The 21066-nt window shown below is 42.4% G+C and overlaps 2 protein-coding genes across 2 annotated transcripts in view; both read right to left on the bottom strand.

Annotated features, from left to right (window-relative positions):
- Positions 1–948: 948 nt before the first annotated feature.
- Positions 949–3215, bottom strand: MRPS16 (mitochondrial ribosomal protein S16). Its single transcript, XM_081104562.1, has 3 exons — positions 2680–3215; positions 1806–2066; positions 949–1187 (listed from the first exon to the last, which is right to left on the bottom strand). Exons 1-3 carry the CDS (start codon positions 2690–2692, stop codon positions 1054–1056), a joined length of 408 nt encoding a protein of 135 aa, XP_080960688.1. The 5' UTR covers positions 2693–3215; the 3' UTR covers positions 949–1053.
- A 475-nt stretch (positions 3216–3690) lies between these two features.
- Positions 3691–21066, bottom strand: part of CFAP70 (cilia and flagella associated protein 70) — a 100223-nt gene continuing 82847 nt past the window's right edge. Inside the window, 6 exon segments of the mRNA XM_081105253.1 lie at positions 3691–4016; positions 6210–6257; positions 11258–11359; positions 14143–14232; positions 17482–17643; positions 18170–18322. Coding sequence (XP_080961379.1) covers positions 3936–4016; positions 6210–6257; positions 11258–11359; positions 14143–14232; positions 17482–17643; positions 18170–18322 — 636 coding nt within the window. The 3' untranslated portion in view covers positions 3691–3935.

Here is a 21066-nt window from a genome sequence, read left to right as displayed (position 1 = left end):
AATCAGGGAGCAGATACGCTCCCACAGGAAATATGGGTATAGATCTTAGACAAAGGACAGACAAGGGCACAAAGTAGACACATGAGGTGACAAACTCAGTAGCTACTAGTAAAAATAAATACCTTAACCCATTTCACAGTAGTTCCCCCCACTGATCAATACTTTTCAAAATCACATTCTCTCCTGCACTATCAATTAAAGCTTCTCCCACCAAACTCTCCAGGGTATCTTTTAAACTTCCAGAGTTCCTATCATTTTCAAATCATTTCTTTCCCATGTCCAAGATCAAACCCAGGGACAGTCAATTCCTTTGTTTGCCCTGCCTTCCACATATCCTCCTCAAAGCAAGTGGAGGCCAACCAGTAACAATCCTGGGGAGACACAACCCCACAATTTGAGGTGGCTGTTAGTTGTTCTCAGAATATAAAATCCAGAGGATAATATTAGTTGGTATATTCTTGGGGCTTAAGAATCTCCTCTATAAGTCTCCTACATCCTAGCCTTGTGCCAGAATTTGAAATCTTCATTATCTAGCATGGGCACTAAAACCATCTAATCCATGCTTGTGGATGAAGAATCCCGAGGTTAATTAGGGTGGAGCAGATAAAGTAATATTTTGTGGGGGGTTTTTTGGCACATGATCCCTAAGCCTGATTCTATCTCCGACGTTTTAAGTAGACATCTGAAAAGTCCCTCATCCCTGCTTATTCCCCCACCCCAGGCAGGCAGACTGCAGTCTAAATCTTAGCTCTGCCAAGATTAAACTGGGGCCATGGCCACGTTGGTTGGGGACTCAGAAACGGAAGTTGTGGAAGGCAGCAGACTGTAAAGCTGCCCAACCCACTCCACAGCCAGTGTCTCCCCGGCGAAGGCTGAGAAGGTGAATCAGCAGCCCCGTGTCACACAAGAGCAAACCTCTCCCTGGACCCGCTCAGGCCAGAACATGGATGACACGGAAAACGCCGTTTATTGACCTCTACATCGAGCAAGAGAAGGCTGCACAGGTGTCTGAGGAGGACGGTGACCTTGTTCTTGCTGCTGTGCTCACTGGCGTCAGCTGGCTTCCGCTTCCGCAGCCTCTGCCTCTGTTTTCTGAGATGCCAAGAGGATCTCACGCGCCCGTTTCCGCCGAAGCCTCTCAGCGTTTGTGATTAGCATGGGATGCAGAGGGAAAAAACCAGCAAGGCCTGAAAACAACAGGGTTTGCGCTCATTACCACACAGGACAAGCCAGTGTTTCCCTGGCCATGCAGCCTCACAGGATCTCCGTCTAACAGCGACCTGACCCAGAGCACGGATTTCAAACATGCTCCTCACCTCTTCCACCTGCTCCTGACTGCAAGGAGACAATCGGTGTTATCTCCGTCCTAACACGAGTTTCCTTACCTGAGAAAGATGAGCTGACAGCCCTTCAAGACACACAGTTCCCACTTTTAGAATAAAATCTCAGCCTCATAAAGGAGTCCCACGGAAGTCACCAGATTCAAAATGGCAATGCGATCACAAGCCCCTTCACCTCTCATCAAGCCCCAGCAGCCCAAGGGTAATGGGAATCATTCTGAGTTCTCATCCCCCTGTAATGCACTTCAATGGAAAATCTCTGCAGCGTGGGCAAACTACGGCCCGCGGGCCGGATCCGCCCGTTTGAAATGAATAAAACTAAAAAAAAAAAAAGGCCGTACCCTTTCGTGTAATGATGTTTACGTTGAATTTATATTAGTTCACACAAACCCTCCGGCCCAGTTTAAGAACCCATTGTGGCCCTCGAGTCCAAAAGTGTGCCCACCCCTGGTAGAGCCACGTTACCCAGAAGCTTTTCCACGGGTTGGGAGAGGTGGGCGCCGCAGCCGAGCCAATGCCGGATCCGCTCCAGGTTGAGCGACACCAGCTTCTCTCCGTGGGTGTTGGGCAGCGGGTCGTAGGAGCCCAGCTGCTCCACGAAGCGGCCATCCCTGGGGAACTTGTTGTGCGCGGCCACGATGCGGTAGAAAGGCCGGTTGGTGCAGCCGCCCAGGGCGAGACGGATGGTCAGGCGGCCTCCATGGTAGGCCTTGCGGAGGACAGCAGCTGTGGAGAAGCAAGTGGTCACGGCACAAAATGGGCAAAACCAGGTACAGGAGACAATCCTCTTCCTCCAGTGAAAGCCCTTCCTTCTACTCAACTCGGGCCGCCCGGCTTAGAAAACAGCTTCTTTGTGAAACCTTCCCATGCACTCGGGCCAGAGGCAACGTCCTCCCCCGCCCGCCCAGCGCGGGCCTGCCTGCCACCCACTGGCTCCGCAGCTGCCTCATCCATATACAGTGGGGCCTTGACTTACGAGTTTAATTCGTTCCGAGACCGAGCTCGTTAAGGAGCTCGTTAACTCAAATTGCTCTATCAACTCGATGCAAAAAATCCGCCGAGAGACAGCTGGTATCTCAAAAAACTCGTTAGTCGGGACACTCGTAAGTCAAGGCCCCACTGTATAAGATGCTACACTGTCACACGGTGTCAGGGGGATTCAAGGAGAAAATCGGGCTGGGGGCGGGGGGCGGGGGGCGGGGGGAGAACCCAACGTAAGGCCCTGAGGCCATTCCCGGCTCGGACGGCCTCCAGCTCCCCTAGGACGCCCGCTGCACCGGGTCCTGCCCGCCCCGCGGCGCCCGCGCCCGCCAGCAGGCCTCCCGGGGCCGCCACTCACTGAGCTGGACCATGGTGCGGCCCGAGCGGCCCGCCGCCCGCAAGGACCCCGTTACCGCCTCTGGCGGGGCGGAGGACGGACGGGCAGGGCCCACGCTGCGAAACCGCGGGCTGCCGGCGCCCCGAGCGAAGCCTGTGCGCCTCGGCGGCGGAAGTGAACGGTCCACTCGCCCAGCCCTTTCCGCCCCCACAGTTCCCGTGATGCAACACGGTGGACTCCGTGTCCTCACTCCAGCGGCTGCGGGGATGGCCGTGCTGCGCGAGTCATCCGGGGCCGAGGAGGCTCGGAGGAGCCGGGAGCGGCCGGGGCAGGCGCCGCAGGGCCCGCCAGTCCCTCCTGCAGCCGGCGTTCCGGGGGCACCTGCTCGCGCCCAGGCGCAGCCGGAAACGCGGAGATGAAAGGGCGCTGCAGTCCCAGCCCGGTGGGGCACGGTGGGTGACACCGGACTAGAAAAGGACTCTGCATGAGCGCACAGTTTACCCTTCTGTGTTTACTGTATGCCTCTCACCTTCCCTCCTAGTCTCTGAACCTTCTCCAAAAAATAAAGGAGGGGGGCCTTTTTCCTGGTTTTGCTGTGCAGTGAGTGGTCCAGAACAGGGGTGCAGTGTGCGTCCTTGGTCATCTTTAGCCCGAGAATAATTACCTCCTTTGCGAGGTTTGCATCTGTGAGAAGGTGGTTAGAGGGAGTACCTCCGCCTTCAGCAAAGACTTCCCTATTTAGAGTCGCTGTTCACCGTTGGATCCAAAGGTCCTGCCCACAACTAATAATCTTGCCCTAATACAGCGGCCCGAATAGCTTTCTCCCTTTAGTTCCACCTTAGAAACGGGTGCCTTCATTCCCAAGTGCCATTAGGTACACCTGGCCAGGGACCTTAGCAGTTGACTTCCTACAAGAGTTATCCTGATTAGCTTTCATCAGAAACCCTCATAATGAACCCATTATGCCTTAATTACATATAATTATATTCTTATATATACTCCAGTATGCCTTAAATCCAGAATCACACTGATGAATTTTGAATCTCTTATTTTCATTTTTTATTGTCATCCAGTTGACAGTCAACAAGTAAGACCAACCAGTAGCATTTGATAACCCAGTAAGATAGCAGTGGAAATAAATGAATGGGTTTCTGTTTGTGGCAGAGATTCTCTTGTCTTTATTCCCAGGTCTCATACAGTAAAACATCCAGGATTTAATTTCTCTGGGAAGGAAAAAGCTCACAGTCCCATACAGAAAATTCTTCAGCTGGAAGGAGTCAGAAAGATGGATTTCCAAAGCCAACAGTCTCCTGTAACATGTGGATCTCTGCAATCAGTCTCTCATCTTTCAATTTTAGCTGTAATGGAGGAAGGAAGGGGACACATGTCATATCTGATATACCTATGTGGAGACCCCTAATTTCTTTTCTCTCTCTCTCTCTTTTTTTTTTTTAATGGGTTTTTTACAGAGAGGAAGAGAGGAATAGAGAGAAACATCAATCAGCTGCCTCCTGCACACCCCCTACCGGGGATGTGCCCGCAACCAAGGTACATGCCCTTGACTGGAATCAAACCTGAGACCCTTCAGTCGGCAGGCCGACGTTCTATCCACTGAGCCAAACCCGTTAGGGCGAGACCCCTAATTTCTAGGTTCATAGCTAAAGAACACAGTTCCTTGGGATGGAATTTGGCTGTATTTCCCTATTTCATGTTAATTCCATTAAAAGACCTCAGAACATTGTGCTGGTTACATGGATATTTTCACTCTATGAAAATTCATCAAGTGGTATGAACATTCACAGTTTGCATTCTTTGTAAAAGAACTTTAATAAAGTTTATTTTGAAAAGGTTCACATCACCCAATACACCTTGACTAATATATACTATTCCTATTTGGCAAGTGACAGAAAGGAATCAAAGACATAGATCTGAATTTAATTTTAGAATCTAGATGTGTAGTAGAGACATCTAGTTGCCTACCCACTATCTCCTTTCTTTACTAAAAAAGTCTTCATTACTTTTCAGGGTAGCAATGCAGCCAGCTAAAAAGCTACATTTCCTGCTTCCCTTGCAAGGGAAGTGTTTATGATCAAATTGGCCACTGAAATGCAAATTGAAATCATTGCTCATTAAAAGGAGGTGAAATAACCAGCATGACACCTTTGTCCTTTCCTTCCATTTGGTTTTTTATTGTGCCTGAAACATGGATATGGTGGGTGGAGCTGTATTGGCTGTTTTCCACTCTGAGGGATGGGCACTGTGTGCTGTGGTTGCTGGAGCAGAAAGGCGGAAAGCGGGTGGGTCTCGGGTGGTCGCTGTGGGGCTGTGACACCAGCTCTGAGCTCTGCCTTAGATGAGAAAAAGAAAACTCCTCATTGGTTTAAGTCTTTCAGGTGGCTTACAATTCATGTGATGGGAGTTGGCAGACCACTGCTCACGAGCCAAATCTAGCACGCTTCCTGTTTTTGTAAATAAAGTTTTATTTGAGCCCTAGCCGGTTTGGTTCAGTGGAGAGAGTGACAGCCTGCAGACTGAAGGGTACCAGGCTGGATTCCGGTCAAGGGCACATGCCCAGGTTGTGGGCTCGATTCCCAGTAGGGGGCGTGCAGGAGGCAGCTGGTCAGTGATTCTCTCTCATCATTTCTATCCCTTTCTCCCTCTCCCTTCCTCTCTGAAATCAATAAAATTTTTAAAAGTTTCATTTGAAGCACACCCATGTTCATTTGTTTATGAATTGTTTATGGCTGCTTTTTCACTACAAGTCAGAGTGTACTAGTTTCAACAGAGACTGTTTGGCCCACTAAGCTTAAAATATTTCCTATTTTGCCATTTACAGGGAAAATTTGTTGACCCCTAGCTAGACCAATACCTTCATTTTACACATGAGGAAATGAGGCCCAGAGAGGTTAACACAATATGTTAATGGCAAAACTAGAACCATAATTCAGGTCTACTGAATCCCTGGCCAACTATCTTTCCATTAACCCATATTCTCTAAAGAAATAAAAAAAAATATCCCCCATGGGGCACTCTCCCTCCAGGGAGCATGCCCATACCATCCCCTTCCTCCCTTCCTTCACCCATAGGCATGTATCTCCTAAACTTCAAGGGGACCACAGGAGACTTGCAACCAGGGGAGCAATGAGCAGCAGAAGCCTGTCCTGGGCTAACTCCCTGAACTTGTCTCTAAGGCCCCCTTTTCTCTGACTTCCCAGTGAGCCAAGGCAGCCCAGCCTAGGCCCTCTGGTTGCTTCTTCTATGCCCCTCTTTGTTTCACTATTCTAAGTGTGTTTTTGCTGCAGTCCATAAATTCTTGCTTGCTTTACTACCAAGAAAAAAAAAAGAGACCCCCCCACCCCCCATGTAATATGTGGGTTATTCCTACAAACCCAGAAGCCCTATGATGATGGGAAAGATGGCAAGAAAAGCTTCTAGAAAAATATTCACATCATAAAATGCTAAAAAGTTCTGAGTTAAACTAGTACCTTCTTCTCAGTTTCTTAACCTCAGTACAGTGCAGACAAACAGCAAGAGGCATCTGCATATCATACCTTCATCGTGTACTTGTAGGCTTGCTCAGCTTCCAGTTGCCGTCCAGCCTGAAAAAAAGAGGAGCATCTGGTGACAATGATATCCCAAAACATGATGATGGCAAAGTCCATTACCAAAAACTTCTACTTGAAGCAGAGGAGTCCATACCTTCTTAGTTAGGAAACTGTGAATTCACAAGTGAAGCAGGAAAATGAAAAGTGGTAGGAAAAAGCACATATAAGATACACATCCCTTTTTTTATTTCAAAATCTTAAAGGTAACTTGGCCTTTCATTTTTTTTTTTTCTGAAAGCACCATGAGTCATTTGTTCCTCTCATGATTGAAGCCATCCAGTTAATAAGAACACATACAGTGTTTACTTTGTGGTTCAATTGTTTACATTGTTTTAAGTGCTTTACATACTTTCATCTTGATCCTCAAAACAACCTTAGGAGATAACTATTTATAATTCCCAGTTTACAGATAGAAAAATCTGGGCACAGAGAGGATAAATAACTTGCAGATTATGAAGCTAATAAGTGGAGGAGCCAGATTTTAAGATAACTTAGTTTGGCACCAGAGTCTAAGTTTTAAACTTTATCTTGTCTCTGTGCATTAGAAAAAGCAGATACTGGAATTACTTCCATGCAGATCTGGATATGAGATGAGAACACTACTCCCAGTTATTCTTACATGAAGGAATTAAATGAGAATAACATGAATTCACTATTATACTTCACAAGTTTGTGCATAACAAATTAGAGTATGGAAAGTCACTTGGGAAAGCTTAAATACATAAATATGAATGCTCAGGCTAGAATGGAACTTAGAGAATTATCTAGTCCAGGGGTCCTCAAACTTTTTAAACAGGGGGCCAGTTCACTGTCCCTCAGACCGTTGGAGGGCCGGACTATAGTTTAAAAAAAACTATGAACAAATTCCTATGCACACTGCACATATCTTATTTTGAAGTAAAAAACCAAAATGGGAACAAATACAATATTTGTATTTGCATGTGGCCCGCGAGCTGTAGTTTGAGGACTCCGATCTAGTCCAATTTCCATTGATTTTTTTTTTTTTTTAGAGAGATTGAAAGGGAGGGAGAGACAGAAACATCGATGTGAGAGACACACAGATTGGTTACCTACCACACATGCCCTAATGAGGGCCAGGGATCAAGCCTGCAACCAACACTGAGCCAAACTGGCTAGGGCTAATTTCCTTTTTCTTTAAAAAAAATTTTTTTATTGATTTCAGAGAGGAAGGGAAAGAGAGATAGAAACATCAATGATGAGAATCATTGATTGGCTGCCTCCTGCATGCCCCCTACTGAGGATTGAGCCTGCAACCCAGATATGTGCCCTTGACTGGAATTGAACCCAGGACCCTTCAGTCCCCAGGCCGACTATCTACTGAGCCAAACCAGCTAGGGCTAGGGCTAATTTCTTGATTTAACTGCTTAATCCATTGATATTTCAGTTCTCTTTTCTAAAATATGTATTTAAGGCTATAAATTACCCTCTCCATATTGCTTTAATTCCATATTTCTAACATATAATAGCTTTGTTTTTATTCAGTCCCATTTCAATTATCTATTGAAGTGTAACAAGCCATCTCAAAACTTAATGGTTTAATACACAATATATTAAATTGTGTATTCCTCAAAATTCTTTGGGCTATCTGGACCATTCTGCTGATTTTCCTGGGTTCATTCATGCAGTTGTAGACATCTGACAATTTGGTTAAGGGCTGGGGGGCTAAGATCTCACTCAAAGAGTGAAGTTGGCTGTTAACCAGGGTGCTTCAGTTATCCTCCAGGTGGACTTTGAGCCTCCTATAGGCTAAATTGGGTTTCTTCACAGCATGTGGTCCCAGGGTTTCAAGAGAGCAAGAGTAGTAGCTACAGGATCTTTAAAGGCCTAGTCTCTGAGAACTTACACAATGTCACTTCCATCATATTCTACTGATCAAAGTAATTCACAAGTGCAGCTCAAATTCCAGGAAGTGGAGAATGAGGAGACATTACTTCTTGATGGGAAAAATGGCATTACATTACAAAGGGGTGTACATGAAAGTATAATTAAATGGGAGACATTATTATAAAAACCTACTGAAAGGCCTGCATTATTTTTCTACAGCCGTGTAACAAATTACCACAAATTAAGTGGCTTAAAACAATAGCCACTTATCATCTCATAATTTCCACTAGTTAGAAGTCTGGCATGGCTCAACCGGTTCTCTGCTTAGGGTCTCATGAGGCCAAAATCAAGGTGTCAGTCGGGGTGGGTTCTTATGTGGAATCTACTCGCAACCTCATTCAGGTTTTCGGCAGAATTCAGTTCCTTGTACTTGCAGGATGGAGGTCCCATTGCCTTACTGGCTGTGAGCAGGGAATGCTTTCAGCTTCTGGAGGCCATCCACATTCCTTGATGGTTCCTCTCCATCTTTAAGGCAGCAATTGTGTGTTGAATCTTTCTTGGGCTTTGAGTCTCTCTGACTTCCCTTCACAGCAGTACCTATATTAGTATTTTATGTAATAATCTTGAGAGATCATCTTCAGAATTCTACCTACCACAAGACAGTATCATGATTTACTCTTTGACTCATGAATTAATTACAAACATGTTTTAAGTTTACAAATGTATGAGTCTTTTGGCCTATCTTTTCATTGTTGCTTTATAATTTTATTGCAGTGTGATCTACATGCATTTGTTGAATCTGTCATTGTGGTCTAGCATATGAATAATTAATTCATTTGTGATTGAAAAGAATATGCATTCTCTAATTGTTGGGTGCAGAGTTCTATGTTGTTTGAGCTCAACATTGTTAACTGCCCCCCCCCCTTTTTTCTCATCCTCATCTGAGGGTATGCTTTTTTTAGAGGGAGGAAATGAGAAACAGAAACATTGATTGAACTCCCAACATAGGTATGTGTGCAACCTAGGTATGTGCTCTGACTGGGAATCCAAGCTGCAACCTTTTTTTGTGTGTATGGGACAATGCTCCAACCAACTGAGCCACCTGGCCAGGGCACCCTGTTGTTTTATTGAAATCTCACATACCTTTAATTTTTTCCTATTTGATCTATCAGTTTTTGCAAGAAATGTATTAAAATCTTCCATTTTGACACGTTTAGTTTAAAGATGAAGAAACTGCCTGGCCAGTATAGTTCAGTGGTTGAGCACTGACCTATCAACCAGGAGATCAGGGTTCGATTTCCGGTCAGGGCACATGCCTGGGTTGCAGGTTCAGTCCCCTGTGTGGGGTGTGCATGAGGCAGACAGTCAGTGAGTCTCATCATTGATGTTTCTATCTCTCTCCCTCTCTGAAATAAATAAAAAATATATTTTTAAACAAATAAAATAATAAAGATAAAAAAACTGAGGCCCAGTGAGTTTAAGTGACTCGCCCAGGATTTCACAGCCAATTGTGACAGAGCTGGGGTAAGAATACAGGTATTGTCATGTTGATATTCAGGAAGAAGATCCAGTAATTTTTCTTTTGTTCATTTCTCTTACAATCAAAATATTCCCTATCAGTTTGGTGTCATATTGGCTAATAGAAAAACTGAGGGACAATCTCATTCCAAATTTGACTTTAGACCGATGTGTAAGTCATTTAAGCAAGTTATTTAATTTTGGGAGAGTTATTTTCTATAGGTAAAGCAGCTATCACAAACTTGCACAATACTCCTCCCAAATTTTCCATCTATATCAAGGATAAACACCTCAGCCAGCAGTTCAATATGAAGGAATGGTTCAAAAAGACTAGTAGAACTTCTGCACTGTTCTTGACTTTGTTTACATTCTGATATAATATCACTTCCATCTTTTAAAGAAGGTTAACTTTAAAAAATGTTTTTATTGATTTCAGAGAAGAAGGGAAAGGCAGAGAGAGGTAGAAACATCAATGATGAGAGAGAATCACTGGCCAGCTGCCTCCTGCACGCCCTCTAATGGGGATTGAGCCCACAACCCAGGCCGGAAATCAAACCCATGACCTCCTGGTTCATGGGTCGACACTCAATCACTGAGCAGCCAGCCAGGCATCACTCCCATTTTTAAAAACTTATTTTTTTGAAATGAAAACTATAGTAATGAAAAAGGAACTCAGGAATGAGGTTGTTAAATACATTTAAAATAAAAATACCATGTATTTCCTGATTAGTATCAGGTAAATAGCTAAACTATCTATCCTGAATTCTGGTCTCAAATAAAACAAAGTCAGAGACAATTACAAAGAAGATGAATCACAGTATCAGGTTCATTTTTAAAACAATGGAATCTTTGAGTCAATCATGTAGTCTATCAGAGGTATCTGTTGGTCCTTTTGTTGGTAGTCCATATTTATCTACACCCTAATGGCCTAGTTTGCCTTTATTTTTATCATTGGATTCTTATCTAGGTTTTCTAGGACATACATAACTTACAACGAAGGCAATCAGAGGGTATATGTATGGCTCCAGGAACTTTTTGTAGATCCAGAGCATAACTGGATGACTATACGAGTAATACATACTATTGTCCCAGGCTTGAGCTCCTAAACATGAGAGCACAGACAGGTGGGGAGAGATACCCAGCAGGGAAAAGGAGAAAGGCTCACTGCCCCCAAGTCTAATCTGCTGTCCAACTGCACTGACAGCCACTGCCCTTGCACAGCTCCCCATTCAGTGTCCCAACCCCAACCCTAGGCAGGCCACACTGTGCTGGGCCTGTGGAGTAGCTTGAAAGTGCTACAGGGAGCTTCCCCCACCCAGAATCCTTGCCCAGGAGTCATCCCTGGCCCACCCTACTCCTGCTCACCCATGACCACCAAGTCCACATGGCCCACTTCCATTTTTAGAATCTCCTTTCCAGACAAACATACCTGAGTATATAATTTTTAAGCACACTTCAAGTAAATGCTTCCCAGACTTGGCCTCTCCTTTGTCATTCACATAAGGATCAAATCTGAAGCTCATCAAACCTCAACTGTCATGCATTAATGGCCATCCCAATTATCTCTTCTTTTATTTAGTTCCTTATCTCTTTGCCTAAGAGGGCATTGTAAAAGGATAGCAAGCACTCACTTTCAGGCTGACCAGGGCCAGATATGCCCATACTTCAGCATTGTTGTTGTTCAATGCATTGGCTTCAGAGAGAGCATCCTCTGCCTCCGAGATCTCCTCCAGCTTGACAAAAAAAGATGTATGAGTTCTTAAGTCAATATAGTTTTGTTTTTTTGTTTTTTTAAATATTTTATTGATTTTTTACAGAGAGGAAGGGAGAGGGATAGAAAGTTAGAAACATCGATGAGAGAGAAACACCGACCAGCTGCCTCCTGCACACCCCACACTGGGGATGTGCCCGCAACCAAGGTACACGCCCTTGACTGGAATCGAACCTGGGACGCTTGAGCCCACAGGCCGATGCTCTATCCACTGAGCCAAACCGGTTAGGGCTAGTTTTGGTTTTTTAAATATATTTTTTATTGATTTTTTACAGAGAGGAAGGGAGAGGAATAGAGAGTTAGAAACATCGATGAGAGAGAAACATCCATCAGCTGCCTCTTGCACACCCCCTACTGGGGATGTGCCCGCAACCAAGGTACATGCCCTTGACTGGAATCGAACCTGGGACCTTTCAGTCTGCAGGCCGACGTTCTATCCACTGAGCCAAACCAACTAGGGCAAGTCAATATAGTTTTTACTTAAGTCAGCTGAGTCAGCTTAGCTGAAAATACTATGTCCAAATAACATTGGTGTACATGGCCTATACCAATGGCTTTCAACTTTTTTTTTTTTAAGCAACAGAACTTTTTCTTCAAACAAAATCCTGTGTGGTGGCCCAATATATAAACCAGTTAAAAGTAAAACTGCTCTGCTTAAAAAGCCAGGTAGGGGAATCTGAAGCCTGCTTTCTAGGCTTTCTTCCTCTTTTCTCTACAGCAGTCCCAGCAGGGCATCCATGAACCGTGGAGCTTTGGCGGCAGGGTTGGGAAACCAGAAGTATTTACTGTTGTGTGTGCATCATTCAGTGATTTCCCCATACACAATGGGCTATCAGATACAGTTGTAGTTTTCCCCTTTACATTCTACATCCCTTTCTTAAGGTAAAAGTCCTGTCAAAATACTATCATTCAGAAAGATTCCTTTCCCCTGAAATTAGTTATTAACACCACAGTCTTGAACAATCAATACAATACTCAGTGACTCTAGGGTGCTTCCTGAGCTCTGGCTACATGGATATAATTTTTGCTTCCTAAAACTGTGAATTTGCTTTGTAAAATCTTCCAAAAGGCCAGCCAAGGAAAGAATAGATACTCCTTTCCCCAATAAAATAGTTCTTCATAGTTTCTGCTTCAGAAAATAATGGATTCCTAGGCCCAAGACAATATGAAGAATGATCTTTCAGCAAATCCTATACCTTGGCCTACATTTTAAATGTCTCTGAAATACTGATTCATTATTTATTCAACATATATGTCCTAAGGATTTACTCTCTGTCAGGCAGCATGTTAGATACTGGGAATACAAACAGTTCACTACAGGAGGGAAAGAGGAGGTGGGAAAAACTCAAACACATAAATAGTTCCAGTACAGAATAAACATTACTAATAATAAAAGCACTTATATTTTCTAGTGGAGGGACAAAGGAAAATAGTAATAATTCTATTCTGAGAATAAAGGATACTCTCAGAAGAAACATTGCTAAAGAAAATCTTGAAAGATAAATAGGAGTTTGTTAACTGTACAAGGTGAAGAAAGGCATTCCAGGTAAAAGGAATACTATATATAAATGCAAAAATAATGGCATCTCAGAAAACTCTTAAATATACCTGTGTGTGGGGGGGGGGGAGAGAAAGAGAGAGAGAGAGAGAGAGAGAGAGAGGAAGAGGAGAGGGGAGAGGGGAGAGAAAGTGGAAGACTAAAGGATTTGGCAGAGACCAGATCATATTACCAGTTAGTCTAACCTCTTTCAAACATTAAGCAGTGGTTCTCAACCTTCCTAATGCTGCAACCCTTTAATACAGTTCCTCATGTTGTGGTGAACCCCAACCATAAAATTGTTTTCGTTGCTACTTCATAACTGTAATTTTGCTACTGTTATGAATCGTAATGTAAATACTGATATGCTATATGTGTTTTCCGATGGTCGCGACCCATAGGTTGAGAACCACTGCATTAGAGCGAAGGAAAGAAGGGTAGCTCTGGAGTTTCAGGGGTGGTAGAGCAAAGAGTGCAAAGGCCTACCCGAAGCTGTAGCAGCTACTTCTGCATATGGAAAGGCACAGAACTTAATAAATATCAACCAATTTCTTTAATTAAATAGATTCTTTATATCCCATATTACTTTTTTTCTTATAGATATTATAAAACTAGAGGCCCAGTGCACGAATTCATGCATGGGTGGGGTCCCTCAGCCTGGCCAGCAATCGAGGCCTATCAGGGTCCGGCCAGCAGGGGGCAGGGGGCAGGGACCCCGGGAGGTTGGCTAGCCAGGAGGAGGGACCATGGGAGGTTGGCTGGCTGGCCCCCTGATTGGGACTGATGGGGGGGCCGGCCAGGCTGGGGGGGAAGGGAGGGTCACGGGAGGTTGGTTGTGGGAGTGCACTGACCACCAGGGGGCAGTTCCTGCATTGAGCATCTGCCCCCTGGTGATCAGTGTGCATCGCAGCGACTGGTTGACCGGTCGTTCTGGTCATTCGGTTATAACAGTCACTTAGGCTTTTATATATATAGATTATGAGCTTCTTTATGAAATAACATGAAATTTTTATTATATAGCTTCCTAGTTCCGGTTTTTGTGGTATTTTTCTACTTCAGATTGACCTTCAGTTTACTAAACTGCTTTGAAGAGCAATTTTGCATTAGAGAAAACTGCCCTGATTGGCATTTCACTGTCATCCTTGAAAGAACAAGGAATCAAGGTCAGCTCTATGCACAGGGTTAGTGTCAAGCCCTCACCCTCTTACCCGATAACAGGCAATTCCCAGTCCCAGCCAGGTAAGGCATGAAGGTGATCTCTTACAGGCTTGCAGGTAGGTTTTCTTTGCCTTTTCATACTGTAGAAAGAAAGCACCCCTAAACTATTGTTCTTGTAGAAGCATCAAACACTGCATGGCTATGATAATTACGGTGCTTCTGCAGTTGATCTCCAGACCAATCTAATTCCAATGAAGTTATATGTTTTTCTTAAAACTTAATTGGGAGGGGGAAGTTTTAGGTTCACAGCAAAATTGAAAGCTCAGAGATTCCCCTTATATATGATCTAGTGGAGGGACAAAGGGTAATTGGCCATCTAAATCCTGTGTGGTGGCCCAATATATGAACCAGTTAAAAGTAAAACTAGTTTTACTTTAGCCTCCCCCACTACCAACATCCCCCAGCAGACTGGTACATTTGTTACAACTGACAAACCTACATTGACACTTCATCATCACCCAAAGTCCATACTTCACCTTAGGGTTCGCCCTTGGTGGTGTACATTCTATGGGTTTGAACACATGTGTAATGACATATGTATATCCCTCATTAGAGTATTTTTTCTGCCCTAAACATCTCCGTGCTCCACCTCATCATCACTCCCCTTCTCCAACTCCTGGAAACCACTGATCTCTTTACTCTCTCTATAGGTTTGCCCTTTTCAGAATGTGATACAGTTAGAATCATGTAGTATGTAGACTTCTCAGATTGGTTCCTTTCACTTAGTAATATGCATTTAAGGTTCCTTTGTATTTTTTCATGGCTGGATAGCTTATTTCCTTCTAGCGCTAAGTAGTAGTATTCCATCGTCTGGATGTACCACAGATTATTTATCTATTCACCTACTGAAGGATGTCGTCTGTTGCTTCCAAGTTTTTCCCATTATGAATCAAGCTACCATAAACACCTTTTTGCAGATTTTGTGTGGATATAAGTTCTCAATTCCTTTGGGTAAATATTTAGGAGAACAATCGTTGCAAGGTATGGTAAGAATATTCTTAGTTTTGTAAAATATCACCTAATTGTCATCCAAAGTGGCTGTACCATTTTGCATTCCCACCAGCAACAAATCAGAGTTCCTGTTGCTCTACATTCTTGTCAGTGTTTGATGTTGTCGGTGTTCTAGATTTTGGCCAGATTTGGGTGTGTAGTGGTATTTCATCTTTTTAATTTGCATTTCCCTGATGACATATTATGTGGAGCATCTTTTCATATGCTTATTTGTCATCTACATATCTTTGGTGAGGTACCTTTAAGATCTTTCACCCATTTTTAAATCAGGTTATTTTCTTATCATTGAGTTTTAAGACTTCTTTGTATATTTTAGATAACAGTCCTTTATCAAATATGTCTTTTGCAGGTATTTTTCTCCCAGTTTGTGGTTTGTCCTCTCATTCTCTTCATATTGTCTTTTGCAGAGCTTAAGTTTTTCATTTCAATGAAGTCTAACTTAAAATGTTTTTTTCATGGCTCATGCCCTTGGTGTTGTACCTAAAAAGTCACAACTATTCCCAATATCATATAGGTTTTCTTCTATATCATCTTCTAGGAGTTTTATAGTTTTGCATTTTACATTTATTCTATGATTCATTCTGAGTTAATTTTGAAGGTATCAGGTCTTGTGTCTAGACTTATTTTTTTGCATATGGGTATCCAGTTGTTCCACCACCATTTGTTGAAAAGATTTTCTTTGCTCAATTGTATTGCCTTTGTTCCTTTGTCAAAGATCAGTTGACTATATTTATGTGAGTCTATTTCCAGGCTCTCTCTTCTGTTCCATTGATCTGTTTGCCTATTCTTTCACTTTTACCACCCTGTCTTGATTATTGTTCTAGTTTATAGTGTGTCTTGTAGTCAGGTAGGGGGTCTGTCCTCTACCTTTGTTCTTCTCTTTCAATGTAGTACTGGCTATTCTGGGCTTGGATTGTATTTTATGTCTATTTTCAGGGAAATATTACAAGAAGACTGGTGAGAGGAGAAGGAAAGACTAAATTAAAGGGCAAACTTTGCTGTGAAAGCAGTTCCAAAAACATTTATAGTCTCTTTAAGAGTTGAGGCAAGGAGTTACACAGAAAATTCTGGGTGATCACAGTGATTACCAGAATTCCACCTAGATGTTATGGATTACCCCTTTTTGCTTAAAAGTGACATCATGTGGCGGGATGATAGATACAGAATCCCTGAACTAAGGCTTTTACTTGGTAGAGCCTCATTATTCTGAGAGTCTGCTCCCTTATTATAAAACATCTTAGAAGCTTTCGGTAGTACAGGAGACATTTAGAAAAACTAAAAAAAATTTTAAAAAAAGTAATAGGCCCCAAAGGACCACTTTTTGTTCTGTATCTTCAGTGTGAGATATGGAACTATAGCTGAGCCTCAGCAAATAGCCTATGAACTCCTTGCCTAGTGACTGCATAAGTCAGCAGTTCTGTGAAGATGCAGCTTGCAATGACATCAGAAAGCTTTCTATTATTTACTTCACTGTAATTTTTCCCTTTTAAACCTATGTGAGCTTTCCTACTTAAATTATAAGGCATTGTAACTTCTTGTTGCTGTTGTTTAATTTTAAATATAAAGAAAACTAGGTATTCGGGGGGTGGGAGTGGGGTCAGGGGGAAGATGGAATAAAGTAAAAACAAAAGCACAGAATCAAAAGGCCTTTGGGAGAATGTTGATAATTGTTGAAATGGGATGATGAGTCCACGTTGGCTCATTCTACTAATCTTTTTACTTTGTGTGTATTTGAAATTTTCCATAAAAGAACATTTCTTTTAGAAAGCTTTGGGTATTTCCTAAAATATGGATATGAATTACTAAAGAGTCAAGTCAGAGTACCCTGTGAAACGGGGTTAGCCTTAGCTGAATTAAATATAATCCTTTGTGTTGAGGAGAAAGTTTGGAGGATTTATTTTAAAGCCCATAACACTTTCCATTAGTTAAAGCAAGATGAGAATATTTCCACTACTGCTAACAAAGAAAAATAGCTAAAATAAAATTTATTGAGTTTTTTCATCTTTATTGTTGAAAGTATTACATAGGTCCTCCCCCACACCCCCAATTAACCCCTTCCAGCTCGCAAATTTATTGAGTTCTTTATAACTTTAGTGTCGTAATGGTTAAAACCACAGACTAGTATGAGACTGCCTTGTTTAAATCCTGTTCCTAGTAATTGCTGGTTATCTGATGTTGGGCAAGCTACTTTACCTTTCGATGTAAAAGCGCCACCATCATGTTACTATTTTTAGTCCACAGGGATGTTAACACTTGACTAGTCAGGTCCCAGACCATGACCCGATTTACATGGTTACTCCCCTTCCTCTATCCCTCACCTCTTTCTCTTCCAGATAGATGTGCCCCAGTCGCAGGAAGATGAAGTGCATCTCAGAAGCATCCACTACAAAACTAATGGTTCTCTCATAGCATGCCTTGGCCTCAGCATGATCTCCTCTCAGAAAATAGAGATGGCCCTTTAGACCCCAGACGTTAGGGTTCTGAAAAAGGAAAGAACAAGTCATACATGGGATGAGGTGGCATTTAAAAGTACATTAATGAGCTTTGTCTAACATTTAAATGTAGGTTACATCTGTTTTCTTTTTCTAGCACAGTTAGAAAGAGGGCCCCCTTCAGTTGCACTAAAAGAGATTCTTCTAGTCTGCCCTCTCACTTCTATCTTGCATTCTTCAAAGCTATTTTTGTCTTTGGGGTAAATATTAAGAAAAACAGTGAAGCATACAATGGTAGGGTTCACAATGAGAAAAACAAAAGTCCAAAAAAACTTGAATAGATAAACTATCTGCGAATGAGCTGTCCTTCCTTATCTTTTCTCTGCCCTTTGCAAAACTCATGAGTGCTTAAGAAAAACAAATGGAAGGAAATAGATGAGTTAACTGACAAATGATGACCCCACCTCTCTCGTGTAACCAGAAATCTACCTGTGATATAGCAACACCACCTCTAAGAAAGCCTGCTGACCCCTTGCCCAAACTAAAGTCAAGAGGCTCTAGCAAAAGTTATTACCAGGTAGTCCATCTGGGCTGCTTGTTGAAGGCATTCCTCTACCTTGACAAAGTCCTTCTTGAGAAGGTGTGTCTGAGCCAGCACCAAGTAATACTCACAGCTGGGGCCTCCTTGAGGACATAACAGCTCATGTGCAAGGACTCTGTGCACATACTGCAAAAAATCAGATTATAAGGGACATGTAAATGGCTGCACTATGTCAGTTCCATAGCTCGTATGGTCAAAGGTTCTGTTTCTGATAATAATAAGGAACATATTACAGAATGAAATGATTATCTATTTCAAAAGGTTAGAGGTGAATTATAAACATTCAGCACATCATGGTTCCATTACCAGTTATTCACTTAGTCACAAATGTAGACTTTTTCAAGTGAATAATCACAATATTATACAATGCTAGTCATACTAGATGGGTTTTAACTTGTAATCTGTTATGCAACGGACGAAGACACTTCATTTACATTTATTCATGAGGTAACATTTTCAGGCAGCTGTAATTGTAAGGAAATTTAAAGTGAGGCAAAACCTCCCTTTCTAAAATTCTAGACTTAGGATATTGGAAACAGTGTGTCTGTTTCTGGCACACTCTCAAACATTTGTTATGTTCATAAGTTTTTACTTAGAGCTGTTCTTTATTTTTAGTACTATACAAGGCCTGCAAATTTGACAAAATCACATTGACTGGCTAAACAGAGGGGGAAACCCTTCTTTTCTCTCCCCTTTGCTCCTATCTCAGTCTAGTAGTTGTACCAGTTAATAATGCGGATTTTGTAATCAAAGACGACACGATAATTTCAAGAGAAACATCAAAAGTGCTTTATTCAATAATATCCATGGCTCGCTACACATTTCCCCCATCTTTAGGTAATTTGTGGATACCGTTCCAATAGAACTTTTCTTGTTTTGACGCAAACCATTCAGTGACCCAATTTTCCACTTCTTCGTACGTTTTGAAGTGCTGCTCAGAAAGTGCATGTGCCATCGATCGGAACAAGTGGTAATCTGAAGGAGCAAGGTCTGGTGGATACAGAGGGTGGGTTAATACTTCCCTGGCAAGATCTTTTAATGTGTTTTTAACCGGTTTTGAAGTGTGTGATGGTGCATTATCATGAAGCAAAATTACTTTGCCGTGTCTTCTGGCACATTCTGGTCATTTCATGATAAAAGCGTGGTTCAAATTGATTACAGTGGGGCCTTGACTTACAAGTTTAATTCGTTCCAAGACTGAGCTTCTTAAGGAGCTCGTTAACTCAAATTACTCTATCAACTCAATGCAAAAAATCGGCCGAGAGACAGCTGGTATCTCAAAAAACTCGTTAGTCGGGACACTCGTAAGTCAAGGCCCCACTGTAGTTGTTGTCGGCAGCGATCAGTATTAACGGTTTCACCTGGTTTTAGAAGCTCATAATACACCACACCTTCCTGATCCCACCAAACGCAGAGCATTGTCTTTTTTCAGAAGCAATTTGGCCTTTCAGTTGACGTTGATGGTTGACCTGGATCAACCCATGATTTTGTGCATTTGGGATTCTCAAAATGAATCCACTTTTCATTGCCAGTCACAATTCTATGTAAAAGACTTTCTTTCGTGCCGTTGAAGTAACATTTTACTGATTTCGGTTTTCCATTTGCCTTTCATTCAGTTGATGTGGCACCCATTTTCCTTCCTTTAAAATCTTTCCCATTGCTTGTAAACGATCAGAAATTGTTTGTTGAGCAACATTGAAACTTTTTGCAAGTTTGTTTTTGAGTTTGACATGAATCTTCATCCAATAATGCTTGTAATTGTTGGTCTTCAAACTTTTTCCGTTGACCTGGACGCTCTTTGTCCTTCACATCAAAATCATCACTTTCAAAGTGTTTAAACCAGTGTTCACAAGTATCTTAAGATGGATCATGTTAACCATAAGCTTCCCAAAGTATACAATAACTTTTTCTTCAAAATAAAGTAATGAATTAAAACTTCCCGCAAATGCTCTTTTTTTGGCACAACATTCGACATTTTTAAGTGTAAAAATATCTATGGCCCTAACTAGTTTGGCTCAGTAGATAGTCAGCCTGCAGACTGAAGGGTCCCAGGTTAGATTCCAGTCAAGGGCATGTACCTTGGTTGAGGGCACATCCCCAGTAGAGAGTGTGCAGGAAGCAGCTGATTGATGTTTCTCTTTCATTGATGTTTCTAACTTTCTATCCCTCTCCCTTCCTCTCTAAAATAATCAATAAAAATATATATTTTTAAAAATCTATGATGTTAACACCTTCAGCAAATTTGACATATGAAGCTTTGAAGCTTGCTGTCAATACAACAAAATAGCATACATATCAAATCGCATATATATCAACATATGTGTACTCCATCTATTAAAAAAATCCGCATTATTAACTAGTACACCTAGTATAATATAGAAACTTCCACTAGTACTTCTACCATCTTAGGAAGTAATGAGGGGAGGCTCCACCTGCATTCTGGCTCTTTGACATGGGTGGCAGGGAGAAAGCCTGTTTCTCTATTGGGAAAGTTGAGTGTGGCCCACTCCCACTGAGCCAACATTCTTGCCCTTTTTTAAGCTTGCCCATATTCCAGTGGAGCACGCACACTGCAGGATCAGGCCAACTCTTTGGCTTCTGAATCTTGCTCTCACTCTCCCCTACTGCTTGCTTCATGGATCTATTTCTTGTTTCCCATGTGGTAGATAGACCTTTGGGGATGGTCTTCTGTGGGAGGAGGCTGCCATTCTCTAGCTGTTCCACTGGTGACAGCATGGGTAAGTCAAATCTTGAACTAGTCATATCTCCAGCTCAGTTTTTTTGTTTGTTTCTTTGTTAATCCTCACCTGAGGATATTTTTTCCATTGACTTTTAGTGAGAGTGGAAGGGAGGGGAGAGACAGGAAGAGA

The sequence above is a fragment of the Myotis nattereri genome (genome assembly GCF_964212035.1).
Source record: "Myotis nattereri genome assembly, chromosome: 13".
In the NCBI taxonomy this organism is placed as follows: Eukaryota; Metazoa; Chordata; class Mammalia; order Chiroptera; family Vespertilionidae; genus Myotis; species Myotis nattereri.
Note: the sequence above shows the minus strand (reverse complement) of the source record. Positions and strands in the feature narration are given on the sequence as shown.